Here is a 27,683-nt window from a genome sequence, read left to right as displayed (position 1 = left end):
AAGTTAAAGTTAAATGTTGTTATCTAAAATGCCTAACAACACCAAAGACAGAAACATCTAGCTGCCCTCTGAACACTAGCCACTTTACACAGCGAGTGAGCTGTAGTATAGGGCGGCCCTAGTGCGGAGACACATGCTGGAACTTTTTACTTTGAAATGTTTTGTAGTTTCTGAGTTATTAAAATTAAACACCCAATGCATTATATGTGTGTGTGTCACATATTATTTGATTTACTGTATACACCTGAAATCTTGAATAAATAAAACTGTAGAGAAATAAAATAGGCCTACTTGTCACCTGTGCTTAAGGTGACATGGTCATTGTAAGGTGTATTCTTGGTAAGGTGTGGTACAAGAGCACTACTGCTCATGGAAGAGAATAGTATTCAGGAGATTAATTCATGACCAAAGGGGTATATTATGAAACCCAGGTTCAGGCACTCTGGATAGGTTTGAGCTGGTTATCAAACCTACCAGAGTATCTGGATTTCTTCACAACATTTTGTTTTGTGCTGTTTGAACTTAAAACGTCACACTTCAAGTAAACATCTAATCCACTGAGCTAAAGCCTACCTACCTTTCATCAGTTATTTATTTGTAATACCTTTTTTACTTGAATGTTACAAAAACAGCTAAATGTGTAAACATTCCATTAGTCACATTTACTTCCCCGCACAGAATATGGACACAAAAACACCAATGGTATTTTCCAAGTCATTTAATTTCAACAACTAATTTTCCATAATTTGATTATATATTCTAAACTAAGGTCTTAGTCCTAACAAAGAAGTAAAAATCTACGTTTCAAAGTGACAAAATAGTTATATAAATATGAATTAAATATTGAGCAGACCTGTATTTGTGAACACTAAAATTTCAATAAATCAAAATGTGTGGTATATGCCTTTTATTAAACAATAGCTAATCTAGCAGTTTTCCTTCTGCAGAAGAAAATCTTGCCATTAAATGTACAAGGGAACCCAATCGATGTGTCCTACTTACATGCTCTGAGATAAACACAGTAGGCCTACACATACAGGGCTGTGATTGGGACCAATAACAGGAGTACATCTAAGTGCCATAGGAGACCAATCATTTTTGGAAAACAGATGGTCAGTCCTGAGTACTATAGACGAACAACAGTTTAAACCTAAATGTTATTCTGACCCCTCCACGAAAAGGCCTAGTTGTCCTGACCCCTTATCCATCATTTATACATTATGGATAATTGGTGTGGATTTAAACTGTTATTCGTCTATAGTACTCTGAAATCTGAAGTCATTTTACACCATTAGGCTACAATGACGCATTCATAATTACAGTAGGAAATTCTACATCATTAATGTACATAAGATCTAAGTAATAACATTTATTGAAAATCAGACCTTTTTTCTATGGTCTGTAAACTTCCAGAGTATACCAAATCTAATGATCTCATTGTACTCAATACAATGGTAAGATGAAGTTTGAGGTGTACTAAAACCATCAGCTGACACAATGTTCTCCAATATAGCATATTGCTTTAATATTAGAACACACAAACTAGGTGAAGCCAACTGACAAGCAGGCTAGCCAACTCATTCCCTGCCAGTTGGGAGATGGGCATTGGAAGGGATACATCGATATTCCAAAGCAAACACCACCCTCTCTACAAGTTGTGTACTGCAAACAAGGCTTTATGTTTATGAGCCCGGTTAGGCTACAAGCTTCTCTACAAACTGTGCAAATATATCTGTAAAAAAAAGTGGCAAATTTAAGAGAAGGAATCATTTCATGGCAAAATTACTTAAGTTGAACATATGAATTTGGTAGTAGATCAGTCTTGTCACCATGTCATACATTTGATTACTGTTTCTTTTGCATGATTACAGTGTATTCTCCAGAATTAAGCTGCATGAGGCATTTAAATATTTGCTTGCTAGGTAGGCAGGGATTTTGATGAGGTATTTCATACGTCAGAACAGTGCCACACATTTATATATTCATTTAAGGCATAAACAAAAGGAAATTCGAATAGTTTGTTTAAATGACGCAGGTCGTACTCCCAGCTCCATAGTTTTGCACTGATATTTTACAAACAGCAGAGCAGGCACTGCAAATTAATTGGCATGTTTCTTTGAGTAAAACATAAGATAATTTGTCTCTAATAATGTACACATTTAGCAAATACAGCAAGTGGTAAAAGTATTGGGAAGTGAAACCGGTTCCGTTTTAAACATTTCCTAGCAATACAATGCTCACTTGAACACAGATATCTTAACTGAACATTGGTTTTAACATACAAGATACTCAAAGATCAATAAATTATCATTTGCTTCATGTACAGCTTTTGAGCAGCAGATACAAAAATAATCAGATTGACCAGAGTAATTTCACTTAGAGTTCTGATACGATTTCCACTGACTGCATTATTCTTAAATGTGACATTAATAAATCATAAGATTTACGAGTCCAGAACAAAACCGTGTTTGTAAAAAATACTATCTCATAAGAAAACAAATGTTTTGTGTTCTACAGTATATAAATACAGTGAGACAAGATTTGTTCACACTTAATTGCTACAGTCGACTTACATTTTAGGCACTGGCACTTTATGCTTCTTAATAGGTTTGACAGGGGGTTACAATTCAAGAGCATGCAATACATGTGGTGCTGTGGAAATGTATCATTAATGTTAAAAGGTTAATGGTCATGGAGCAAAAGGACATTAATGTAGAAATGGCACAGTTCAAAGGAAAATATATATATGAAAGAATACTATCTACAACATTTTACACATCAGGTATGTTCCTTTGCAAGGTGTACCCTGAGTGATGCCAATATCATCCTTGGCCATTTAATTTCTACCTGCCGTTCAACTAACTGAATAATTCTGGAATCAGACAGTGACTGAAACTTCCTTCAAGGCTACATGAATCTTAGAAGACGCAACATTTGTTTTTTGAAAGATTCATAAAAAGTTGTCCTATTAAAATATACACAAAAATAAAATCAATAGACCAATAATAAATTATTAAATATCCATTTTAGCATACAATGCCACTCAAACGTGTACTTGAATATTAGCAGTACAACCACTGATTTAAGATTAAATGATTTCAGTAAAACACTTTGCCATTGACCTTTGGATACTCCCAGAGGTATTTTGACTGAACTAGAACAGGTTTGCCAAAAATTGCATTAAAAAGGAAATTGAATAACCCTTTCCATTTCATGACAATGCTGACGAAATAATTCAGATATATATCTGTATAGTTCTTTTGTAAGGAACTTACAGAGGCACTGAACAAAATCATATATAGATACTAAAGGAAACATCACCTTTGCTAGAACAGTACCGTCTCTCATTAAAAGAAACAAAAAGGCATCAATATTTGCACATGGGCCTGGGCTGATGCAGTTTACTGTTCACTTTGGTTGGTTAGTTGTATCAGAAGAATGAGCAGTGGATTCTCTACTTTGATCAACCGCTCCACTGCACAGCTCAGCGTTCTGGAATCTTGTGCACTCCATGAAAAACATTCAGAGCTTATAGGGTGGCCCAACAGACAATGGAGACTTTTATACTGCAGAGGTAAGATCGGAAGTCAATAATGAAATGTGCGCATCTTCAAAATGACTTTGTCAGGTCAGGGGCACTTTCTGAAAAAATATTAATGATTTTACAATTATTGATAGAGGGATTAAAAAAAGAAAACTTATTTTTCTTTTAAGCACTCTATAATCCTACTTCAGAGGAAAGACTCCATGTCAAGGTCCATAAAGGAGCTGGCATCCATACTAAATGAGGAGTCATAGGCTTGGGAGTTCTGGTGCATCTTTTGATGGTGCCGCAAGTTAGACTTGCTGGAAAAGCTCTTGTCGCACAGCATGCAGGCAAAGGGCTTCTCTTTGGTGTGGATTCGCCGATGACATATGAGCTGGGTGGACACTCGGAAGGCCTTGCCACACTCCAGGCACTGGTATCGCTTGGGCTCTGTGTGTATGCGTCTGTGGTTCTTCAGAGCCATTAGGTTAGTGAACTCCTTCTGGCACACTGAGCAGAAGAAGGAGCCCGTCTTGTGGCTGTTCTTGTGGTTGAGCAGAGAGCCGGCATGGCGATATGTACGACCACAGTGATCACAGGCGTGGGTCTTCTCCTCGTTGCTTTCCTGCGGTTCCGACACTTCGCCCTGCATCTGGGAGAAGGAGGAGAGCCCCATGCTTTGTTCCATACCTGAACTCCAGCAGAGGTTGCTTTCCACCGGCTCTGTTGTCATGCCCTGCTGTTGCTGAAAGTGGTTTTGAAGACTGTGGTGGATGTCTTGGTGCTGCTGGTAGCTCGCCGTGTTGGGGAAGCTCTGGTGGCAGGGGCTACACACCACAGACCTGTCCTTGGAGTGCACCTCCATGTGGCTCTGCAAGTGTGTGATCAGACAGAAGGTCTTCCCGCATTCAGGGCAGCAGTGGCGCTTCATCTGGGAGTGGATCTGTAGGGTGAGAGGGTCAGGGAATGTCTGGAGACACAAGGTACAGTGGTGGAGGTTTTCGGAGTGTGTCTTTTTATGGTTGAGGAGGGAGCCAGCGTGGCGGTAGGAGCGCCCACACAGGTCACACCTGCAGCAGGGATATGTTCACATTCAATCCATAAGCATTAGACTAACACTAAGATAATTTTACCCAAGACTAAATGATAGTCAACAAGAAACTCCAAGTTAGAACACTTAATGACGGTCAAGAATTGCAACTTATACGAAAAACAATGTTGAACAATATCAGAAAATAAAGTTTATAAAATGTAGAGGCAGTGATTTAAAACAGAAAATGAGGATAGAGCATGACTTACATATTCAGTTCATTATGGGACAGTAACTCACATGAAGCACTTGTCTCCACCCTCTGAATGTTGGACATTGGCCCTTGTCGAGTTATCCAGGCTCCTCCGGCAACGATGTCTCTTCAAGCCAGACTTGCCTTGGAAGCTCTTGCCGCATGCAGGGCAGCTGAAGTGGCTCACCGTGCGGTTATGGATCTTCTGGTGGTTGTGAAGGATACTGGCGAGGCGGAAAGCCTTTCCACACGTGAGGCAAACATACTTTTTCTTCTGTGTGTGGATGCGTGTGTGATTACGTAATGCCATGGGATTGGAGAAGGGCTTGGAGCAGAAGGTGCAGTTGAAGTGCCCCGTCTTGTGGGTGTTTTTGTGGTTCAGGAGACTGCCTGCGTGACGGTAGCTGCGATTGCATATGTTGCATGTGAACGGCCGTTCCTCCTTCTTTAGAGACACGTCTTTCTGTGCATTAACCTTGCCTGAAGGTCTATCACATGTGTGGGCTGCCAGCTGGTCAACAGACAAGAAGGCCTGCTTACATCCCTTGCATTTAACAGCTCTGGTTTTTAGTCCCCTCACACCGCCTTGCCCAGCCTTTCTGAGGCGTCCACAGGCATGGGCCAACAGCTGCTTTTTCCCCCTGAAGCCTTTTCCACAATTTTGGCAAGTATGCCTCTTATATGCAAAGTGGGTGCGCAGGTGGTTCTTCATTGCTAGTTGGTTAGAGTAAGTGTTATTACACACAGAGCAGTAATATTCGCCCGTCTTATGAGAGTTTCTGTGGTTCACCAGACTTCCTGCATGCCGATATGTTCGCCCACATTGGTCACAGGCGAAGGGTCGAGGGTCACCCGACTCTTCTGATTTAACTGCATTTTCAGACACAGTTTGACTTTGACGTGATCTAACTTGAGGTCGTTGTCTGCGCCGTCGGATGAATGCATTAGCCTGATTGGCATTTGCATTTAGTGACTGCTTTCCTCCTTCTGACCCATTCTTCCCATTCATTAGCATTAAAGCCTGGATCTGGTCATTGAGCTCCTGGATTTTTGCCTGGTTCTCCTTGTGCCTCCTCAGGTGGTTCAACAGCTGCTTCTGAATTTTGAACGCTTTCCCACACTCGTGGCACGTATGCCTGTGGGGGAGAAAAGAAGCATAGCGTTAATCCTTCGTTTACAAAACAAAGCACATTCTACAGAATGAATGGCAGGTGTGATGCCAAAACACATCTGCCATGTACACAACAGAAACTTGGTAGACTGTTCTTATCTTGTTCCACATCAGCATGGTTATTTTAAATAAGAATGTTAACATAACAGTCAAATATTTAATAATATGATTAACATTAGTGCTAATTTAATGTTTGCATTCAGGCACTAACCTCTTAACATCAAAATGGGACCTCTGATGGTTTTTAAGGGCTAGTAGATTGTAGAAGCGTTTCTGGCAGACAAGACAGCGGAAAACTCCAGTTTTGTGTGACTTCTTGTGGTTAAGAAGTGAGCCGGCATGTCTATATGACCGCCCACACTGTTCACACTTGTACTGACGTTCTCCACTATCAACATTTTCTTTCGTGGGAACCATTTCATCATTGCGTGTATTCATTTTCTGTTCAGTGACTGTTGTTGAGTTGTCTTTGATTTTAGCTGAACAACTGTGGTCCTCCAGATGATGATAACTGGTGCAGAAGATGCCACAAGCTCCACAGATGATGCTCTGTGCCTCGCTACCTCCAGTTTTCTCACTGTTTGTCATGTCTAGATGTTCAGCATCATCTACCTGGGTCTGGTTGTGCAAACGCTGATGGGCAATCAAGTCCTGTCTTTTTGCAAAACTTTCCCCACAGGTACTACAGATCATAACCTCCCCTGACTCATCATCTTTCACCTCTTCATGGGAGGACATGGAAGAAGGGCCTGAGCTCACAGGCGTTCTATGAGACTGAGTGTGTCCACGGAGATGACTCCTCAGAGCGCTCATGCTCGTGTAGCTGTTCCCGCATACAGAGCATTGATAGAGATCTCCATCATCTTCATCCTCATCATCAGCATTATCACCTTCCTCACCGCCATTCAACTGCTCGCCGTTTATATTTTCACGGAAATCTTGCTCACTAAAGTAACTTTGATCATGGCTGCCATTCAGGCCTTGGAACTCTATGTTTTCCCCTGGGGTTGCAACTGTGCACTGACCATTACTGTGCTGGAAGTTCATATTACTGCTATAGCCATTGGTGGAGGCTGTGTGTTGCTGTTGCAGCAAGGGACAGCTATGTGACTTGATCCCTGCAATGTCTGCAAAAGTCTCACCGCAGTCAGCACACATGTGCCTTTGCATCAGGTGCTCATCGTGAGGTAGATGTACAGTCCTATCTTGAGAGAATTCAGGACTGAATTGCTCATGGTATAACTCTCCACTGCTGTAGTCAACCGAGGTTTCCTGATCAAGGCCTAGCATGGCACCACCGTCATCCTCTTCCTGAGAGGGGAAGCAGCCCTCCAAGGTCAGGGGCTCTGAGGATAGCCAGTCTCCCTCACCGTTGAGGCTGAAGGAGGACGGCTGTCCCTTGTGGAGGCGGAGGTGACTCTTAAGAGCAGCCAAGTGGGGGTAGCTCTTTCTGCAGATGGAACACTGATAAATCCCCACCTGATGGGATCGTTTGTGATTGATTAAGCTCCCAGAATGCCGATAGCGTTTGCCACAGATGTCACACTTGTAACGACGCTCGCCTGAATCGGCAGCAGAGTTCTCTTCCATCTCATTCATGTCGTCAGCGCTTGCCATGTGTGTTAGGCCAGGGATGAGCACATCTGTATCCATGACCGAGGGTTCACCCTGACTATTCATAGCAGATGGTGTACGACTGTTGGAGCAGTCTGGGTACATGTGACCATTATTCATAATCTGCTCCTGTGGCTGATCAAAATCCCCATGGTTCTCCATTGACGAGGACACTGAGGGGACATTATTTACAGGTGAGGCATAAAAACTTGACTCAGGAGAAGCAATGTTATTGTTGTTATAAGACCTATTATGGTTCTCTGGGGTGCCATCATGGTGCCCTAGTGACATAGATGAAGAATTATGCATTTGAATGTGTTCCTGGAACTTTTCATCATTAGGAAATAACACTTGACACAGGTGGCAGAAATTTACTGGTGATTCCTCACTCTGAGGTGAAAAGTGGTCAGCTGGTGGCCCTGTGTATGTAGCATCCACTGCACTAGGGTCTGCCGCACTTCTCGTCTTGTGAGTTCTCTGGTGGCTGTAGAGAGCAGCCATGTTATTGAAAAGTTTAAAACAGACTGTACACTCAAACATTCCCACCTGGTGAGTCTTTTTGTGATTGGTTAGGCTTCGATGGTGAATGTATGACTTGTCACATAAATCACATTTGAAAGGTCGATTTCCTGCATCTTCAGAGGCCTCGGTTTCCGTATTATGGTCCTCAACTGGGCTATTTTGTGTAGAAATTTCAGCGCTGGCTTCATCAAAGTAATTCAAATCATCTTCAGATCCATCGCCATTTTCACCTGAAGCATAGTCCGTGCCTACGCTCCTGTACGGCTGCTCCTTGGCGTGCCTAGATATGTGAACCTTATCATGGGTGGCTAGTTGGGTAGCAAGACGAAATGTCTTCCCACATTCCAAACAGGCATGCTTTTTTTGTGACATATGGCTCCGGAGATGACTTTTCAGGGCCAAAGCATTAGAGTTTTCTTTACCACATAGTTGACATTGGAAAGAGCCTACGTCATGTGTCTTCTTGTGGTTAGCCAAACTACCAGCATGCCTGTATCCACGACCACATTCATCACATTTATATTTGCGTTCCTCCTCTTGGTCCTGATGAATCTCCATGTGTTCTAGGAGGCTGGGCATGTTGGCACATATCATGCCACACTGTTTGCAAGGAAACCCCTTTGTCCTGGGAGACTCGTGCATGGCCATTGCAAGATGTTTGAAATAATTGAGCAGGGTACAGATTATGTAGATAGTTGGAGGGGAAATACATTAGTTGACAAGCTAGTCCATCTAATAATAGTCGTATTCGTTGTAGTAAGATCCAAGGAATGTCCAACAAAGTAACACTAGAGAAGATGGCAGGCATGAGTTCCACACCATGTAGTGAGGGGTGGTTTGGGTTTAGGAGAGGCAGGCACAGCATGAAATCTGTTGAGGAAAAAAGAAAATAACCGTTAATTGAAGCTAGGGGGCATATTTTAAATAACATTTTACAAACACTATGATGTATCATTCACTCAATCAGTAAACATTAACACAAAAAAGAAATATATATATGAATCCTTGTAGAAATCTTCAAATTGCTCCTGACACCGTCTAATCAACACTGCACGCCCACATGGCCATGTGAAATATTCGTGAATCTAGATTCAGGATGGCAATAAATGCCCCGATATATGGCTTTTTTAGTCTTCGTTCTTTAGCTTAAAGTAAATGATGTTTTACTTGGTTGTGCGCATTGTCGCTCACCGCAAACTGCACAACAACAAGCGGCTATTTTTTTTATGTATATAGAAAAGGATAGTCTACTCTAAATCACCAGAATTGTTGAATGTTGTAACCGTGTTCACTTCACACTAGCGTCCACCAGCACAGCTAGCAATGTCAATAAACCGGGTAAGACCGACGCCTGGGCGCTACAAAACGCATCGCCGTTTTTTGTTTTTAAATTGTTAAATCAAAGCAGTTTGTTGTTCTCCCTCGGCGTTTCAAAACGAACCACATTCACCGCATCTCATCATCGCTGCGGGAAGTTCTGCTGATACACAGGCAGACATTACTGACTGAGTTTGTTTTACGAAACAGCGCGCTAACGTTAGCACGCTAGCCGCTACCCAGTAGCATCACCATCCCTAGCTAAACAAACATTGCACCAAAAAGCCGAGAAGTCCCTTTATGCGAATTCACCTTATCAACGGATGCGTTACCTCTAGCATCTTTGACTCAACAACCGCCTCCGACGACATGTTTTCATTCATTATTAACACAGCGTTGTTTTCTTGATGCAACGTTAAAGGACAACCCTTATTTTTCAATTGTCTTTCCCCCTTCCTTTCCTTCTTCCATCCTCATTTCCACATTGCTCTTGTTGCTAGGAAACAGGAAATGTGTCACGGTGAAATGCTTCCCCCTCTAAAAAAATAAAGGTATCCAGCTAACCCACCACTAGCTCAATGGTTCTCAAACGTTTACATTTCAAGATCTCCCCTTAACCCCGACAATATACAAATGGCCATTAAGGTCCCTTTGGTTCTATTTGTATATGTCAGATTATACATGTCATATTACATTTAGACCCCCCCCCCCCCTAAAAAAAGGAACCCGGACTGGATTCCCTAAAATCCACTGAGAACCACTGCACTGCTATTATTTTTTTCTCCCTGGAAATAAAAACGTCTGGGTTTCCAAGGCTACTGCACTGCTAGCTGTGTCATTTATAGACAGTGAGATAAATGTTAAAATAAACGTTATCACACAAGAGGTGTCACCATACATAGAAATAAATAGTTCGGGTTATAAAGAGAAAATAATTTACCTTAATTCATTCTCGTTAACCTTTCTAACACACAAACCATATCCCACAAAACACTTTGAAATACCTTAGATTACGGCGTTATTGTTATTGCATGTTTAGCGGAGCCTACTGAATAAGTCATGTGTATTATCTTGTTAGAGCTTGCAATAAAATGAATTAAATTACCCCATTTCGAACCCATATGTTTTTTCCACAGAGACTCACTGTTTGCAGGCTGCAGCTGGAATGTTACAATCAAGCAACGCTGCTATGCATTAAATGCAACTATAATAAAGTTGGACTGCACATCTCAAGCAATTGTGTCAAGTCTCTGCAAGCAGTACTGAATTTCTGAAATAAATGGCTTCCTGGAAGATATGATAAATCTAATTTAATGATAGGTATCATGTTTTGGAAGTACCGGGCGGGCAATGATGTAAAAAGTAGTGCACATGACTTGTAGTCGTCAGCAGCTAAAACACCGGAATGGTCCTTTAGCGTGAACTACGTCATCTTATATTAAAATCACAAACGCCGTTACCTTAAAACCACCGCTCAGGCGCTGTATACTTGTGTTTTCGTAAATGTGATCACAGATCAACTTTTTGCAGTCGGGTTGACTTGTTTCACTGTGTCTGTGATGTGTCTTTGTGTTGTTTAGCCCGCTATGCTAGCCATTCCATAGCAGGAACGTCATCATGGTCCTAAAGCCGCCCTCCGGCACCGCAGTCTACTCCCAGCGCGGCAGTATCTCCGGCCATCAGCCTGGCTCTTGTTGGCGCGACATTCTCATCCGATCCATCCACTAAACCAGGTAAGAATACCGATTTTGTATTTGTACGCGTGAATGTAAACGTGATGCAAAAGACGGAAGCTAAATTCACCCTGTATGATGGTGATGATGATGGTCATAATAACGACGATGACTCCGCTCAGCCCCGGTCCTAAAGCCAGCCATTTTGAGTAGGTTAAATTAACTAACATTAGCGAGGTTAGCTAACGCTATCGAAAGGCAATAATTTGTGTTTAGTTGGTCAAAACACCTGGTGGCGTTACTGGTGGCGAGTGGTTTTAATTTCACTTGATGATTTTACGATTGTGTTTCTAAACTCGGATAACTTACCTCTCGCCTCCTGCTAACGTTTCGGTGTCCATCATACCAATGCCCTGCCAACTTCCTTTTGGCATCAAGCGGTTAGCTTATTGTCCCTAAGGTCCTAATGCCAGCCATTTTGTGCGTTGCACCACACACCCCCTTCAAGCACACGCACATCCACTTTATCCTTATCCTTAGATCCTCTCGTATATCTATTGACCATAGTAGCTAAGTTGAGTATCCAGCATTGTGTTGGTAATGCAAGGCTTGGTTCAAGGCCTATGGAAAATACCACAGAAACTCCACCCCAAAGTGAATGGTATTTTTTATTTATCAATTTCCCAGATTGCCTACTAATATAAGTTCTCTCTCTCTTTCTAGTGACAATAACACAAAGGTATAGCATTAAAAAAATATGGCATCCCCCCAACCTGGCAGCCCACCACTTGCAGAACAATCCACTCCAACATCTGCACAGAGTGAGGAAGGCCAACAGGAGGAAGAAGTGGCAAAGGAACCTACAAGAAAGCGAGGGAGAGGCAGACCTCCAAAATCCAAACTTTCTTTCAAATGCTCTCCGTGTCAGGAGGCTTTCAAGAGCCCCTCAGCTTTACGAAGTCATAAACTTTTGGAACATGGCAAGGAGCGTCAGCAGCCACAACAGCACACATGCAGCCAGTGTAGTAAGACATTCTCTAGCAAAGCCCAACTCTCAAAGCACGAGCGCACACACTCAGCCCAGCGACCCTTTCAGTGTCCTGACTGTCACAAGGCATATAAGACCCCGACAGAGCTACGCAACCATAGCCGCTCCCACACAGGGGAGAAGCCGTTCATATGCACAGATTGTGGTAAGGCATTCATGCAAGCCATATGCCTGAGGATACATATGACACAGCATAGTGGAGAGCGTCCCTACTCCTGCCCCCAGTGCTCCAAAAGTTACCCCACTCTCTCTAAACTAAAGGTGCACATGCGTTCTCACACAGGTGAAAAGCCGTATTTCTGCACTGAGTGTGGCAAGAGCTTTGCTGACCCTTCTGTGTTCAGAAAGCATAGACGCAACCATCAGGGCCACCGGCCGTACGCCTGTGACAAATGTGGGAAAACGTACACCGAACTTAAGGACCTGAAAAACCATGAGCGATCTCACACAGGGGAAAAGCCATACTTGTGCTCAGACTGTGGCAAAGCCTTCTCTCGCTCTTCCTCACTTGCCTGCCACCAGCGCATTCATTCACAGAGCAAGCCCTACCAGTGTGAGCAGTGTGCCAAGGGATTCACCCAGCTCTCCTCCTACCAGTCTCACTTGCGCACGCACTCTGGAGAGAAACCGTTTCTCTGTCCACAGTGTGGTAAGATGTTTTCTGACCCCTCCAGTTTCCGGCGTCACCAAAGAGCCCACTCTGGTTTCAAGCCATATCCGTGTGACAAGTGTTCCAAGAGGTTCCGCCAGCCAGCAGATCTGGCAGTGCATGAGCGTGTCCATTCTGGAGAGCGACCCTACAAATGTCAGAGCTGTGACAAGGCGTTTGTTGCATCATGGGACCTGCGGCGCCACATGCTTGTGCATACAGACAAGAGGCCCTTCTCCTGCACAGAGTGTGGAAAATCATTTGCAGAGCGGTCCAGCCTCAACAAGCACCGCCGCGTGCACTCGGGTGAGCGCCCGTTCAAATGTGAAGAGTGTTTCAAGTCATTTGTTGTCTCCTCAAGCCTGCGCAAGCATGAGAGGACTCACCTAGCTGAAAGATCTCAACAGCAGATACAACAAGTTGTATCAGAGTCAGCGCCTGTCTTTCCTGCTCACACCACCCTGCCCCAGTTCTCCTGTAGCCATTGTGATGTTACGTTTGGAACCTGGGAGGAAGTTCAGGCCCATGAGAACCTTCACACCATGTCTAGCAGTTCCATTGTTACGAAAATTCATATTGGCTCACATATCTGTGAGACCTGCCATGCTGAGTTTGCACAGCTGGCAGAGTTGCAGGAGCATGAGAAACAGCACCCCAAGCCGAGGCCCCACGTTTGCAACAGCTGCGGCAAAGCCTTCCTTAACAAAGCCGGACTGCGCAAACACCAGAAGATCCACTCCACCAACAAACCCCACTGCTGCCCTCAGTGTGGCAAAGCCTTTTTGTTTGCTGCCTATCTGCGCAAGCACTTACGCACACACCCAGACCAGGTTATTCACTCTCCAGCCACTTCACTCTCTGATCTGAGCATTATTCAACATACAGACCCGCTGCCCTCTCCACCACTACCACCACCCATTGAGATTCCCCCTACCATTGTAGAACATAGTGCAATATCTTTGGCAGTTCCTGTGACAGTACCTGGGACTGCCTTTCAGACCCTGCCAGAGTACTTAGTTAAGGAAGAGGGACTGTAATTGATGTGCACTGCAGTAGCGATGTCACTTACAGGCTTACATTTAAAAAGACAAATTTGTATTACAAATATTTAGCTTGCAAAAATGTCTTCAAGACTTTTAATATCAAGTCAACGTAAAATGCCCAGAGCTTGTTTTTATAAAACCTATTGTGATTTGAAATAAAACACAACCTATTGCTATTTGAAAGATGCTATTTATATATTATTTTTGTTTTTTTCTACAGTATAGTGCATATTTGTTACTATGGACCCTATAAAGTGTCTTATTTGTCATGATCACAGCACAGTCTTCTAAAATGATATGCTACAGCAGTTCCTACGGTGTGAACTAATCTCATTTTAACAACATTTAAATTGAATGTGTTATGTACTATTATTTGAATCGTGGTTGTTTGCCAATTTGGTGTAATAACTAATTTGTCACTGGATTTTGTGTAACATATTACTATGTGTAACATATTAGTATTACTGCATACGGTATTATGATTGCTGATGAAATTAAATCCTATTTGCTTTTAAACACCATTACCAAGTATTTATTTAACACGTCACTTACACACAGTAATTTCATTGAGCAGTTGTAAAATAAAATATTTATTACCCTTTATGAACTTGCTCTAATGTTTAGGAATGTACCCCTCTTTCAGTATATTTGTATTAGATACTTAGCATCTTTGACAGCCAAGTATAATGTGGCTTGGAAAAAGTGGGGTGGCCTCAAGTTGACTCAACATGTTGACATGGTAATCAACAAAATGTTAACAAAATATATATAAAATAAAATATACAAGATGAAACAAAACAAGTACATTTCTACAGATAAGTGAAACAAGATACTGGTATATAAAGGACATAATTAAAATGGTGCAAACTGAATTGTCCCTTAAGACAATTACTAAAAAAAGGGTTACTTAATTGACCATTTTTAAGGGTGCTCTGAAAGATTTCCAGGTGATCGAAGCATGAAAACAACATTTCCCAAGTCAAGTACAAGCTCTAGCGATTTGCATGAAAGCCAGTCATTGAGATCAGGTAGGATGTGGTCCAGACTGAGGACCAATCTAGTTGTAATCTATCTTCCCTATAAAAGCTTAAAAGCAGATAAATGAATGCATATGCCTGTCACATCTCTCAGAAAGAGAAGACCACCCTACTCTACTATACAGAATGCAATAATGAGTGCTATAAACTTCATGTATATTGAACCTTAGAGCAGAGTGGTAAACAGTATGAGCTTCAGAGTAGAGGTCTGCCTATAAATTACATCATAATCCATGACAGAGTCACAGAGAAAGTAATTTTTGTTTACGCAATTTGTTGACAAGATTGTCTATATTAAATTTGAATGTGTTTGTCATCTATCCAAACAGCAAAGTACTTTATATTCTGTTACTCATCATCTTACATTGGAAATATTATGATTACCTCTAGCTCTAGAAATTAACAATAACTTAGTTTTATGTGAATTTGGTGAAAGTCAAATGGAATGTTGCAGTTTCTCCACAGCTGAGCAGAGTCTGCAATACAATACATTAAAAATGTAAATGTGCATGGCAATTAGTTACATCTGAATGTTATGTTGTAAGTGTAAAAAGGGTGGAAAGATTTAATGGCAAGCCACATTAATTCCTTTGTGATGTTTTGAAGACTGTAAAACTATTAAAAGGTGTACAAAATGATGATGAGTGGTTGTGGTTAGGCTGAGTGAAATATTTGCTCAGAAATCGTTTTAAATTACCGCAATGTATAATTGATTTATAATACAAATCAGGATTATAATGAAAAACATTGTGCTACATTTTTTTACTTTTACCCCTGCATATGGTGTTGTGCAATGGATGCAATAGTAACAGGACTCATCCCCAGCTGCTTACAGCAGTAAAGGGCAGGACCACCTACAAGTGCCGTTCACTGTGGTTCAGTTTCCTGTGTACCCACATTGTTGTGCTGTTCCTGGCAGTGGCAGAGCTCCCCTGGACGCTGACTTCAGCTGCAACTCCACTAGAGACTGCATCTTCACTCAAGCCTAAATTACACTTCCAAACCCATCATGATGGCCTGGAACTTTCTCTATGTTCGCATCATGCTCTGTCCTCCTCATGGAGATGATTTCCCCCCACCTGCGCTTTGTGGCCCAGAAGATCTCCCGCTTGACGACCAATGTGGAGGTGGGTTATGTTTTCTTTAACAATATTTGTAAAGCACATTGCATTGTTATATGACGTACTCCATGAATAAAACTTTATTTGTTTTGAGGCGTAGGCCCAAGGGAGCTAGGTTGTTTCAGCTGGGTACACAGACACCAAGGCCAAGACAGTCATAGATCTTCACAGTCAGGGACAAATGAACTTTAGGCTTCTACTTGCTCAGCACCATTCTGCAGATTGTGGTGGAAGTCTGGTTTGTACCGTATATGTTCTGCAGCTGGTCTGGTGATGATCAAATATCTAAACATTGAATCAAGACAAGCAACTTAAAAACTGTTTGGGGATCACTCAAAAGCCAGAGTAGTCAGATAAAGTGTTTTAAAGTGAAATATCCCTTTAATAATGCACAGCATATTCTCAGACATGTGGGTGGGAAGTCTTGTTTTAGGACAAGACTAGCACATCACAATCACATCATGGTCAAAAGTGTGAATTTTCTACCGTAGGTTCCATGGTTATTTTTTTATTTCCATTATTAATCATATTAATATTAAATGATTCACTTATTCTTTGTTAGGTTTTATTATTACATTATTGACTTATTTTATGCTTGTATAAAACGTTATGGTTGTTTCAACTGTCTGGCACTGCCAAATTATTTAATGCCCAAAAAGGCTGCCCACGCCTGGGTTAACCAGTCAAAAATAATTTGAGTTTAACTATTAATCATTATCATTATATAGGTTATATAGTAGACCTTTATTGATTCTGTCGAGGGAATTCAGTTAAAGCATGTGCATTTTTGCTTGTCTAGGGGACACCTGCCCTACAAAAAGTCTGCACGACCCTGAATAAAATATTTAAAAAAATCTACAACATGGGCAACAATATCTACACACTAGGTAACTGGAATATATTACTCATATTGCAGAAGGCTAATGAGTCAGCTTGCCGTTCAACAGCAGTCACATGACTTCAGTTGCTTCTAGAGAGGTAAAGAGACAGCCTGGGCACACTTGAACTTCCATGCACGGACAGAAGAAGCTGTCATTTAATGAAGCTCCTCCCACGCGGCAGAATGCCGCTGGGGCAAGCTTTTCCGGGAATCTGGCCGACGCAGGCAAGCTGCCGCGTGGGTGGAGCTTCTTTTCCATCCACCAGCTGTCTAAAAAAACGGAAATGACGCAAAAGACAGCTTCTTCTGACCGCGCATGGAATCTAAAGTGTGCTCAGACCCAGAGAGCGCTCTGCAGGTGATCAAAGGAACAAACTAAGCAGAATTCACCTGTAAGCTATGTATACTACATCATTAGACTGTTGCTCACCAAAAAGAGCAGATTTACAAGACAGTCATACAACAAAGCATACATTAAGCTTCAAGTGTCCTTTAAAATGCCAAAGGAAGAGGTTTTATGTATCTTCTTAATTGAGATTGTCTTCCTGTTACTGTGCTTCATATTGTAGAGCAGAGCTGCACCCGTGTCTGTTAGAGACTGTTGGAGAGAGAGAGATGAAGGGAAGGAATCAAGGACTCAATTACAACACACAACTCAAAGCATTCTTTCAGACACGGTTTTTAACAATGTACTTTTGTACAAACCCTGAATGAAATATTTGTATTCTGATTACAGGTACATTACAAACAATTTGTACCATTATGGTAAGCAGTCTTCACACACTGGGGCAAGACGAACAAACCATACGAAAGTAATTCACTTCAAAACAGTGCAAGACAAATTGTATGAGACAAGATTTTATGACATGTACCTTTGTGTCTGAGATGACGGACATTTTCTAGAAAAAAAATAAATGTGATGATCATGCTGTGCTTAGACTTTATAAAGTATTGTATTGAGCATATTAACTGTGTATTTTGAAAAATGACATCAAAAGCTCACCCTTGTGTAGTTGTGTATGTCGTTGTATATTGGCTCCATGGTTTTAACCCATTCTTCATATGTCTGTTCGTCCTCTGCACTGCGATTACGGTCTCTGTTAATACCGGGAAACAAATTAGATTTCTACCTCTCTTCTCACATAACCATGGGTTCACAAACATTTTCATGTACAACCAAAGTCTCTACAATCTCAGTGCGTCATATTGTGACACATTGTGACAATAATGACATGATCAAAATAGTGAAGCCACAATAATCTCATGAATTAGTTTTTAGATTCCTTGTGCAACATTTTGGTAACTCCGTTTGAAAAATGTGCTATAGGCCTAGAAATAAGGTGGATTGGAATAGTATATCTATCTATATAATTATTATTTTACTCCTTCCGTATTTTACTTCCCTCTCCTTTCCCACTTAGTAAGATAAGGAAAACCGATGGCTTTTGGCTGGTGATACCAACTTGTCACAGAGAATAATCTACCTCACTTTAGCCTCTATTCCAACACTTTCCCTCCACCTCCCTCCATATTGTTGACTCACAGTGCTCTCTCCATTAATTGTCTCTGCATCTCTCCTTCACTCTTGGCATCCTGGAAGCGTCCCCTGACTGCCAGCGCAGCGCTGGCCTGTGATGAGTTGAGCTGAATGATGGCCAGAGACAGAGAGGAGAGGACTGATGAGCTGTAAGGGGACAGTCAGTGGACACTTTTAATATTACCGTATTGCACTTATTGTTACGTTCCAATACGAACATCACAATTTGATTAAGGGGAGATGACGGTTGAATTAAAATATTCCTCCTTGGCCTTGGGGCAGAGACCGATTTAAGGAAATGGAAATCAGTTGCTTGAAATGATGAGCAGAGAGAGGAACGCAAACAGGGAAGCTTAGTGAATGCAACACAGGGCACCTGTCATCTGTCACCTCCCGGTCTTCTGTCAGGACTCGGAGCATCCTCTGTCCATCCCTCTGTCTGTATCTGATCTGTAGTTGGATGGACACATGGCTGCCGGAGGTTGGGGGTGATGCTACAAGCAAAAATGCAGACAATTTTTAACCACATTAACAGCTTTAATTATAGGTGAAAGTAAAAAGAAGTTAAGCTTAAGTGGCTAATATTCTTCTAATTGTCTGACTTTGTCTTCTCACCTTCTGAATCTCCTTCCTTGGCTCCAAATTGAAAGGTGATCTCCTTTTCTGGAGCCACGTTACCAACCTCTCTTTTCCCTTTGTGGCCTCCCTCCCTCTCACCCATCACCCTCCTGAAGGACAGGACAGTGTGACAAGGACAATGAGGATGAAATAGGGTTAATGTGGTTAAACAGATTGTGATGCTATATAAACTGGAGAGTGGAGACACCCTGGAACCCCTTCAAGGACCCCTGGAGGTCCCCGGACCCCACTTTGAGAACCAATGATGTAATGTAATGCTAAGGCCATATGACGCACCATGTGCTTTATATCTGAGCCATGGACCAAGAACGAGGGCTGCCTCGAAACACATTGGACTAAACGCTTGCCTTGGATCATCTAATGTTTTCCAGATGCACATAAGTGGGATTCAGAACTCACAGTGTTTGGGGCAACAGTAAAGTGACGCCACAGCGTGTAGCTATGGTCCTGTTCTCAATGATCTCTTCAAACTCTGTCCACAGCTTATGAGGGCTTGTTATCACCACCTAGGGGAAAAGACAGGAGACACACCCAATGTAAACTTGAAAGATGTGAAGGTTGATATTGCATGGCACATACCTCTTCATTCTGACACAGAGTCTGACACAGTTAAGCCTATTTTATACTTTGTCTTAAAAAGACAATGTTGCTTGCCAAGAATAACATTGTGTCATACCTTCCCGCCTGTGCGATCTGCGAGTCTCCCCAGCTCATCCAGCCTGCAGTCTGTTCCTTCTATGGACAGCACAGATACTGTCACACTAGAGAAGAAAAGGTTATTTCACCATAAATGACAGCACACCTATGGTATCCATTATAGTAGAGGTCCTAACCACCCTGTATTTTCCTATATTAGCACTATGATGCTATTCTCCAAACAATAATATTAGGAGGATGGGCAACAGCGCTTCCGATTCAGGTATAAACATGTGAACTCTTTGAAGGTTTTATCTGTGTGGTCCCTCCCCAGTTATCCACATGTTCATGACATGGATGTAGAGATTTGTACCAACCCCTGTTTGGCAGCATATTCCCCCAAATCCTGGTAGAAAATGGTTGATGACAGAAGAGTGCGAGCATCACTGTCTTCCACTTCTAGATTGCCCAACTCTGTGTTGGCCTTTCCATCTGTACAGATTATCACCTTGGAAACGGACAGAAAAGACAGGTGGTGTTTGAAAAGTGAACACAGAAGTACAAATAGGAATATGGTACAAAATAGATGTCTAGAAATGATTAATTAATATTGACAAATGAGGTATTTCAACGGAGGGCAGGGGGTACAGACTTACCTTTGAACCTGGCTGCCTAGAGGCCATTGCGATGGCGATGAGTGCCGCTGGACCCAGGGCTGTGGCTCCACACTCTGATAATCTTTTTCAAAAAAAATCTGAATTAGGTATATTTGAATTGATCTTATCTTATTTTAATTTCTAGCTGCTTTTAAAGCATCTTGTTTTCATTTTGATTTTCAACCCTGACATGCATTTCATCCATAAAATAATATGATCGTGTGTGTTTGCTTTTTTTGCTTGATTTTGTTTCTGCTTTTTCGTTTTTGTTTGCTTGATGGAAGAATATTTTTGTAATCCAATAGTTTTTTTAAAAAATCTCACTGTCTAACTTAATATCTCTAATTTTCTATGCTAAACCATTCTACATACTTTCTAGAACAGTCTCCTACGGTCTGTTCTACTGTTGTATAAATGAACTGAGGTGAATCATGAGAACAAAAAGTCATTCTTAAACTAGTGGTTCTCAAATTGGGGTTCGGAGGCCCCCGTGGGTCCTTGAGGGGGTTCCAGGGTGTCCCCAGCCAAATTTGTGAATTAAAATCAGTTTAATCACTCTGACCCTATTTTATACTTAGGCCATTTTAAAACAACTGATCTGCAATCTCAAAATGTACCATGATGTGGTGGTGCCATTGTGAGCTTGAGATAATTTTGACAATGCTTAATAAATCTTCTCCTTATGGGGTCCCTTACACAAAATCGTTTCATTTTGGGGGTCCTTGACATGTAAATATTTGAGAACCATTGCTTAGTTTAAACACAATGCAAACATTGAAATAATATATTCATCCTCTAGAGTGACCGACAGTCACGTTTTCCATTTTTACCCCAGAACCTCTCTCTGCAGGTAGTTCTTGGTTCGTGAGAGCGGAGGTGGACTTGGGAAGCTGAAGGCAGCCTCCTTCAGATACTCGCTGTCAATCAACTCTGCACCCACCAGGAAACGGGACGTGAACTCCTCGTAACCATGTATCGTCACCTGGTGATAGACCACACACAGCAATGACTGAGAAATCATTATTCAAGATATTTGCTGTTGTCTGCATAATTCAATTCCACATTCTCTTACATGTTACAGTAACTAACTACTATTTTCATATAATTGTAAAAAATATATATTTACCATAATAAGTATATAATTTAAAAAAAATATATATATAGGCCTATCTTTGGCCAATTCTTGTAAATGTATGAAAATATAAATACATGTTTTTGATCCCAGCACGGTGTGTCATTAGAAATGTGAGAGACTCTTTACCTCAGTGGGAAATGGAGTGTTTCTGTTGCCTACCTGATTGTTGAAGGTGATCAGACCCACTCGTGCATGTGGTTGTTGGTGAGTTAGTTTCTGAACACACTGTAACACAGACTCCTGGACAAACTGGTTTGAAAAGAGATTTTTATCAAGTTCAGCATAATTTACCAGGAAGGAATGGAATCCATGTGGTTGTATATTTGGCATATAGTCTATTATGATTATTTTGAGTTCAATTCTTAACTTTAAGGATAATTATACCCTACCTGAAGACGGGACCTGTAGAAAAGCTGCCCTCCCTCTGACACCTTTAAGGACAGGTAAAAGTCACAAAACATGAAACCAAATAAGGATATAGGTAAAACAAAAGGCACAAAACATAAAAATGTATTGATAAAAGTGATGACATCTCTTGAAATAGATATAGATGCATAATAATGTAGATGTAAAATAGAAACACAATTTCAAGCAAGTCATGTAAAACAGTGGTTTCCAAAGTGGGGTCCTTGGTGGAGTTCCCAGCTAAATTAGTTAATTAATCATTTTAACCACTTTAACCCTATATACTGTACATCAGCATTTTAACAACACAAATCTTGTGTGGCAAAAATATTTTCAGATGGGGGTCCGTGGCCAAGTGCATTTGGGGATCCTTGACATGAAAAAGTTTGGGAAGCACTGATATAAAACGGCCTTATACCTCTGAGGTTATGCTCATGGAGCCAGAGATGTCAATACAGAAGAGAAGCAAGGTGTCGTCAGGCGACAGGAGGTTCTCATCGGGGCTCAACAGGAAGAGGCTGTCCTGGCAGACATTTTGGGGACACCGGGGTTTGGCAGTGCCAGCTTCTGTGGGCTCCCATGACTGACAGAAGTAACACTCCTTAACCTGCAGTTCAACATAGTGATGGAAGTGATTTTATCGGTTAGTGACATCGAAGAGTCGAAGACACAGCTCTCTTATAGCCTAGTAGAGAGACCTTGTCAAGAAGTTAGTAGCAGGTAATAGAAATAGATATAGGAGAAAAAGAGAGGAACAGGTGATGACAGCAACAGAAAGTGGAGACAAAGAAAAGAAAACAGTGACTTCATATGCCCTATTCAATTTTTCTTTAAAAACAATATCCGATCTACAAGCATAGCATTACATGTTGTGAGCACATACCTCAAATATGGACAAGATGTCAAGATGAAAGTAATTAAGATAATCACGTTTATTTGCTTCATGAGGACATGCACAGTAACAAGTCATTTTAACATCATGTTTGTACATCTGTTGCATTAGAGTTAAAGGTCAAATGTAAAGATCGAATTACCACATTGTCATAGCAGGAGTCCAGTACTACAGAGCCACAGTGGGAACAGGTGGTGGGCACTCCTTCTATGGTTACCACTGGAAATACACATACACCAAGAAATAATCAATGGCTAATATGCAATGGCTAAATAAACATTTTAGATGAAAATATATTGAAATTTCGACCAGAAGAGAGATAACACTGGTTTGAGGGTGAGTCTTAACCATTTTACTGTGAAAGCACCTCTTCCCCCTGATCTTTGTGATTAGAATGTCCCTGAGATTGGGAGGTCAGGGTTCAATCCTTGGCCGAGTTATACCAAAGACTATTAAAAATAATGTCCAACCATGCCACATACAAGCGACATGTCTAGGGGGTGTATTTGTACATCATGTCCAGGGGGATCAAGCTGCCTCACGCTAAGGAAATAACAGACTGGCTCCTGTCCTGACCAATGGTCCACATTATCCTCCTGTCCTGACCAATGGTCCACATTATCCTCCTGTCCTGACCAATGGTCCACATTATCCTCCTGTCCTGACCAATGGTCCACATTATCCTCCTGTCCTGACCAATGGTCCACATTATCCACATGGCTCGACTACTTACTTGTCTTACTACTTTCTGTACATTTGGTACATATTTCTGTATAGCTTATTTACTATAAATTGTACTTTACTGAACTTTACACCCATCTTTACTTTATTTAAATTATCACTTGTTTACCAACCATTTTCATCTGAAACCAGTTTTCCCAAACTGACAAGGATCACATTTGGATTGCCCGGTAAAGGTCCTTCTGATGAACCTGCACCGTGAAAGAAGATACGGTAAAACTAAATTGAAACCTGAGAGGAAATTGTAATTGTCACAGCAGCCAGTAAACAGATACAGATTGGAGATAAAGCCACAGAAAAAGAAAATATAAAAATGTATGAAACGGTAAACATTTACCAGTAGGAGCCATTTCAGGAGGAGGGGACTTCTGAGAGAATGAGGAGGATGTTGAAGAGGGTGGCAGCAACAGCAGGTACTCTGGCATTGACTTCATGAACGAGGGTCTGGGTGGGAGGGGTGGAGCTGAGGTTGGGAGGAGAGAGGCAGAACCAGAGCCATAGAGTAAGACAGAGTTACGACATTGAGGGGGCAGAAAACTGTGCACTCAAGCTCTGTTCATGAAGCCTGAACTGGGACAAGCTCAAGTTGGAAATACATTGTTTTCAACGAGGGTGGCGCAATTAAGAGCAATTTTAGGCATGTGTGCAACATGACAACTGTTTTAAAGTAAATTGCACAGTAACAACTACATTCTCTGTAATGTTTATGTTGTACAATTACTAAAAAACATTGTATAGAAGTATAATAAGTAGTAGTTGAATAACACCTCTTTGCCTGCTATCGCCAGTTGCTGCGTCCCATTGTATATGGCATGCAATAGACAAATAACGCACTTCCAGAACCATTTCTAGAACCATTACTGTTAACCTAATTTATGAGTTATGATTATTTTAGTGGAGAATAATCATGTACATGCCCCATGTACTATAATACAGACAACTTTGCACCCAAAATATTGCATTGCTCCAGTGAACCGCAGTGGCCAACGAATATGAAAACCTATAGATTCCATTCACCTGTCTTCTGTGTTGAGACACTGGTAGCAATTGGTGACTTTGCCTCTCCCCCACTGCATTCTGGGATGTTATATGTGTAGTTTGGGTCCCAGGGATAGGCGGCAGTGTCAGGCTCAACCTTGGGAAGGTCATAGGTGAATGTCTGACTGTCTGTGCTGGGAGTTGGACTCGGGAGGGACTTTCTATTTGCTGAAGGTCTCATGTGTGGTGGAAGAAGGGCTAATGAGATGGATAAGGGCACAGTGTCAAGCCATACACCACCCTTGTTCATCACTATACTTCCTGAAAACAATCTACAATGAACTGTGGGTTAGTGGTCAGAATCCTAATCACTTTAGAATCAATAATCAATATGTCCTACTTTAGGTAAAATATAGACAACAGACTTGTTTAGTGTAAAACATAGGGTACCTGTCTTTCGAGGTGGTGTCATCAGTTCATGTGTCTTGTTGTCAGAGGCACCTGCTCGTGTCTTGAGGTGAAAGGCTGCATTCTCATACACAGGAGAAGGCTTTGCATCTTTCGTCACCTCTTCATTGCACACATGCTCAAAGAACTTCTGGGCAGGAGGGAGGGTTTTTGGACGGTTGGGTTCTGTTGAGTGTGTTGGAGGAGGAGGGGGTGGTGTGCGAGGACGGACCCTCTTGATGGGAGGGAGGAGGGCTAAAAAATATGACAAGACAAAATGTGCTTAAGATTGTAATGGAAACATTCTCAGTCATATTTTGCACACACAATAAATGAGGCGTAGCTTGCGGAGTTAGTTCATGCAGACATACTTGAGGGGGTTCATGCCATGCTCAAAGGCACACACTATACTCAAGGGGTTAACATGCTGTTATATCTATATATATTATCTATCTCCCTGCTCTTAATGTTTTACGATGGTGTTTAATCGTGCCAAACAGGGAGAAAATGCAGCAGAGCCGAACGCCAAGTCTAATATCGTATGCACACCTGTATTCTCATTCTATAACTAGAAAAAGTGCCCTTCTGGGCACAGGTCTCCACCAGGAGGATAGGAGTGTGTGTGTGATGTTTGGCAATTTTTTTAGGAGCAATATAAACGTGTGTGTGTGATGCGGCTTGACCTGTTGTAGCGCCACCATGAGGCTGATTTGAAAACTGTCAAGTGGCATTTCTTCCAAAGCCTAGTGGGAATATGCATGCACAGTTTCACCACAATTGGACGGTGCGTTGAGTAGTTGTGGCGATTTGTACAAAGCGGGTACAAAGCGGGCTACTCCTGAAATGTTTAGAAGCCAATCGTAGCCAATGAGGGTGGATTATGAGAAATCAAACAAACCTGTCTTGATCACATGACTATGAAGAGCATGTGTACCGATTTGCGTGAAATTTGGATAAAATCTGAAGGAGTAATATTAGAAAATGTGTTTTACATATGTCGGCCTCCTGGTGGCGCTATAAAGAGCAGATGTGAAAAATTCCAGGCAAAGGTTTTTCCTTGGCCTCTAGAGAGTTGGCATACAAAGTTATCCACAGATCCGTGCAGTTAGAGGTAAAAACACTTTTCGGCCAGTTATAGCGCCACCATGAGGCTGAGTTGAAAATGTTCATGTAGCATTTCATCCTCGGCCTAGTGGGAATGTGTGTGCACAATTTCACGGAAATCACACGATGTGTTCATGATTTGCAGCATTTTGTTTGAAACTGAGCACTCCTGCGAACTTTGGAAGCCAATCTTAGCCAATCAGGATGGAGTCTGAGAAATCTGAAAGACCTGTTTGTTGTTGAATGGCTCTAGAGAGACTGTGTACCAATTTGCGTGATGTTTGGACAAAATCTGTAGGTGTACTGTCCAAAAACTTGTTTTGCACAAAGCGGCCTCCTGGTGGCGCTATAAGAGGCCGTTCTGGAATTTTGGGGCAGAGGTTCAGTGTTGGCATCCAGGGAGTGTGTGTGCAAAATGTGGCATCGACCGGGTTAACGGTGCCAGAGATTAGCTGTTCACAGACGGAAGGACGGGCGGACACACGGACGGACACACGGACACACGGACGGACGGAGTGCAAAACATACATCATGTTAGTCTGCTGTAATGTATGCAGCTTGCCTTGGGGACCATTCAAGTCATATCCTATCTTATCTCATAAGAGAGCATGCATGTGAATTATATATTAGGATGCAGACAGTGAAAGTAGGCTAAAATGGTAGCTTACACCATCTATATGCAGTGCACTGCAGTGATTCAGGTGGCATTTACAGTAGGCCTGGGCTAGCAGTGAACTAATGCTCACAGATAGATGAACACAGAGAGCTGCACAGTTTGTTGTGAGCAGCCTATACACAGCATACAGTACTGACCAAATAGGCAGCCAAAGTCACTGAACATTTTAAATACAATTTTCACCTGAGCGTTTGATGACATGTGGATTTGTACTTTGGACCCCTCTCTGATTGGCTGATGGTGGGACATAAACAAACCCACAAGCAAATTCCATTGGCTTTGCTCCCTACCAGTTAAAAATTAAACAATAAATGAAACAAACACAACTTCAACCCAACAAAGATACATTTATAATAACTTTTACAGTCAATTAAAGCACTAACTTAATCAAGAACAATACATCTTACAAGCAGGACATAGGCTAATGCATTGCTTAAGGTTATCCCCATTTAATCAATAAAATGTAGCCCGGCCAGTCGTTACAGCCAGTCCAATTAACAATATATAGTGCAGAGTCACAGACCCAAAGGTGGGCTGGTATTAGTGTCATGAAATGAATAGGGCTACTGAATTAAATAAACAAATAAGAAATAACAATACAAGTAGACATACCTGTTAACCTGTAGTCACAGAGTCCTTTGGACGATCACTGTTGAACCATTAGTAATCCCTCCCAGTCGCATACTGTAGTACCTGACGTCTTGTTATGTCATACTGTAATGTACAGTACAGAGCTTGAGCAACCGGTTTCTCCCAACATACAGTCAGCTGCCCAGTTACTCAGCCAGTGATTTAATTGCACATTGCCTAATGTTTGTCAAACATTCCATGAATGTGAAAAGAGTGGGCGTGAAAGGGATAGGTGATAGATAACATGTAGCACTGAGGGCTGTTGTATGGAGTAAAAAAGGAGGAGCTGGTTAAAATGTGTTTCATCTCATCCACCGTAGGCG

At 41.8% G+C, this 27,683-nt stretch overlaps 3 protein-coding genes across 10 annotated transcripts; 1 reads left to right on the top strand and 2 right to left on the bottom strand.

Moving 5' to 3' along the window:
* Positions 1 to 1,718: 1,718 nt before the first annotated feature.
* znf646 (zinc finger protein 646) lies at positions 1,719 to 11,670 on the bottom strand. 8 transcript variants are annotated; one of them, XM_079493310.1, is made up of 4 exons: positions 11,476 to 11,670; positions 6,192 to 8,986; positions 4,857 to 5,945; positions 1,719 to 4,596 (listed from the first exon to the last, which is right to left on the bottom strand). In XM_079493310.1, the coding sequence occupies exons 2-4, from the start codon at positions 8,762 to 8,764 to the stop codon at positions 3,732 to 3,734; spliced, it is 4,527 nt and encodes a 1,508-aa protein (XP_079349436.1). In that variant the 5' UTR covers positions 8,765 to 8,986; positions 11,476 to 11,670; the 3' UTR covers positions 1,719 to 3,731. The 8 variants fall into 8 exon arrangements, with proteins under 8 accessions (XP_079349436.1, XP_079349437.1, XP_079349439.1 ...); XM_079493311.1 differs by lacking the exon at positions 11,476 to 11,670 and adding an exon at positions 10,894 to 11,016; XM_079493313.1 differs by lacking the exon at positions 11,476 to 11,670 and adding an exon at positions 10,578 to 10,707.
* On the top strand, positions 11,026 to 14,537 carry znf668 (zinc finger protein 668). The gene is made up of 2 exons (XM_079493329.1): positions 11,026 to 11,166; positions 11,830 to 14,537. Exon 2 carries the CDS (start codon positions 11,864 to 11,866, stop codon positions 13,838 to 13,840), a length of 1,977 nt encoding a protein of 658 aa, XP_079349455.1. The 5' UTR covers positions 11,026 to 11,166; positions 11,830 to 11,863; the 3' UTR covers positions 13,841 to 14,537.
* A 2,617-nt stretch (positions 14,538 to 17,154) lies between these two features.
* LOC306915747 (circularly permutated Ras protein 1-like) lies at positions 17,155 to 27,374 on the bottom strand. The gene is made up of 21 exons (XM_079493340.1): positions 27,351 to 27,374; positions 26,914 to 26,964; positions 24,954 to 25,205; positions 24,543 to 24,761; positions 23,863 to 23,988; positions 23,639 to 23,716; positions 22,927 to 23,003; positions 22,311 to 22,499; positions 21,877 to 21,918; positions 21,647 to 21,736; positions 21,183 to 21,334; positions 20,353 to 20,434; positions 20,074 to 20,204; positions 19,737 to 19,821; positions 19,460 to 19,566; positions 19,037 to 19,149; positions 18,798 to 18,915; positions 18,428 to 18,568; positions 17,888 to 17,981; positions 17,757 to 17,783; positions 17,155 to 17,482 (listed from the first exon to the last, which is right to left on the bottom strand). Exons 3-21 carry the CDS (start codon positions 24,973 to 24,975, stop codon positions 17,366 to 17,368), a joined length of 2,010 nt encoding a protein of 669 aa, XP_079349466.1. The 5' UTR covers positions 24,976 to 25,205; positions 26,914 to 26,964; positions 27,351 to 27,374; the 3' UTR covers positions 17,155 to 17,365.
* Positions 27,375 to 27,683: the final 309 nt, after the last annotated feature.

Source organism: Electrona antarctica, assembly GCF_951216825.1.
Source record: "Electrona antarctica genome assembly, chromosome: 22".
Taxonomy (NCBI): domain Eukaryota; kingdom Metazoa; phylum Chordata; class Actinopteri; order Myctophiformes; family Myctophidae; genus Electrona; species Electrona antarctica.
Note: the sequence above shows the minus strand (reverse complement) of the source record. Positions and strands in the feature narration are given on the sequence as shown.

What these genes read in the sequence shown, in the direction of transcription:
- znf646 (XM_079493310.1), bottom strand. Translation starts at nt 8,764, where the DNA reads ATGGCCATGCACGAGTCTCCCAGGACAAAGGGGTTTCCTTGCAAACAG. An exon ending in TCCCATTTTGATGTTAAGAG is followed by an intron (nt 5,946 to 6,191) that starts GTTAGTGCCTGA and finishes TCTCCCCCACAG; the next exon opens with GCATACGTGCCACGAGTGTG. An exon ending in GGTGGAGACAAGTGCTTCAT is followed by an intron (nt 4,597 to 4,856) that starts GTGAGTTACTGT and finishes TCCCTGCTGCAG; the next exon opens with GTGTGACCTGTGTGGGCGCT.
- znf668 (XM_079493329.1), top strand. Translation starts at nt 11,864, where the DNA reads ATGGCATCCCCCCAACCTGGCAGCCCACCACTTGCAGAACAATCCACT.
- LOC306915747 (XM_079493340.1), bottom strand. Translation starts at nt 24,975, where the DNA reads ATGACACCACCTCGAAAGACAG. An exon ending in CTGCAGAGAGAGGTTCTGGG is followed by an intron (nt 20,435 to 21,182) that starts GTAAAAATGGAA and finishes TTTTTGAAAAAG; the next exon opens with ATTATCAGAGTGTGGAGCCA. An exon ending in CCGTCATCTCAGACACAAAG is followed by an intron (nt 17,483 to 17,756) that starts GTACATGTCATA and finishes TCTCTCCAACAG; the next exon opens with TCTCTAACAGACACGGGTGC.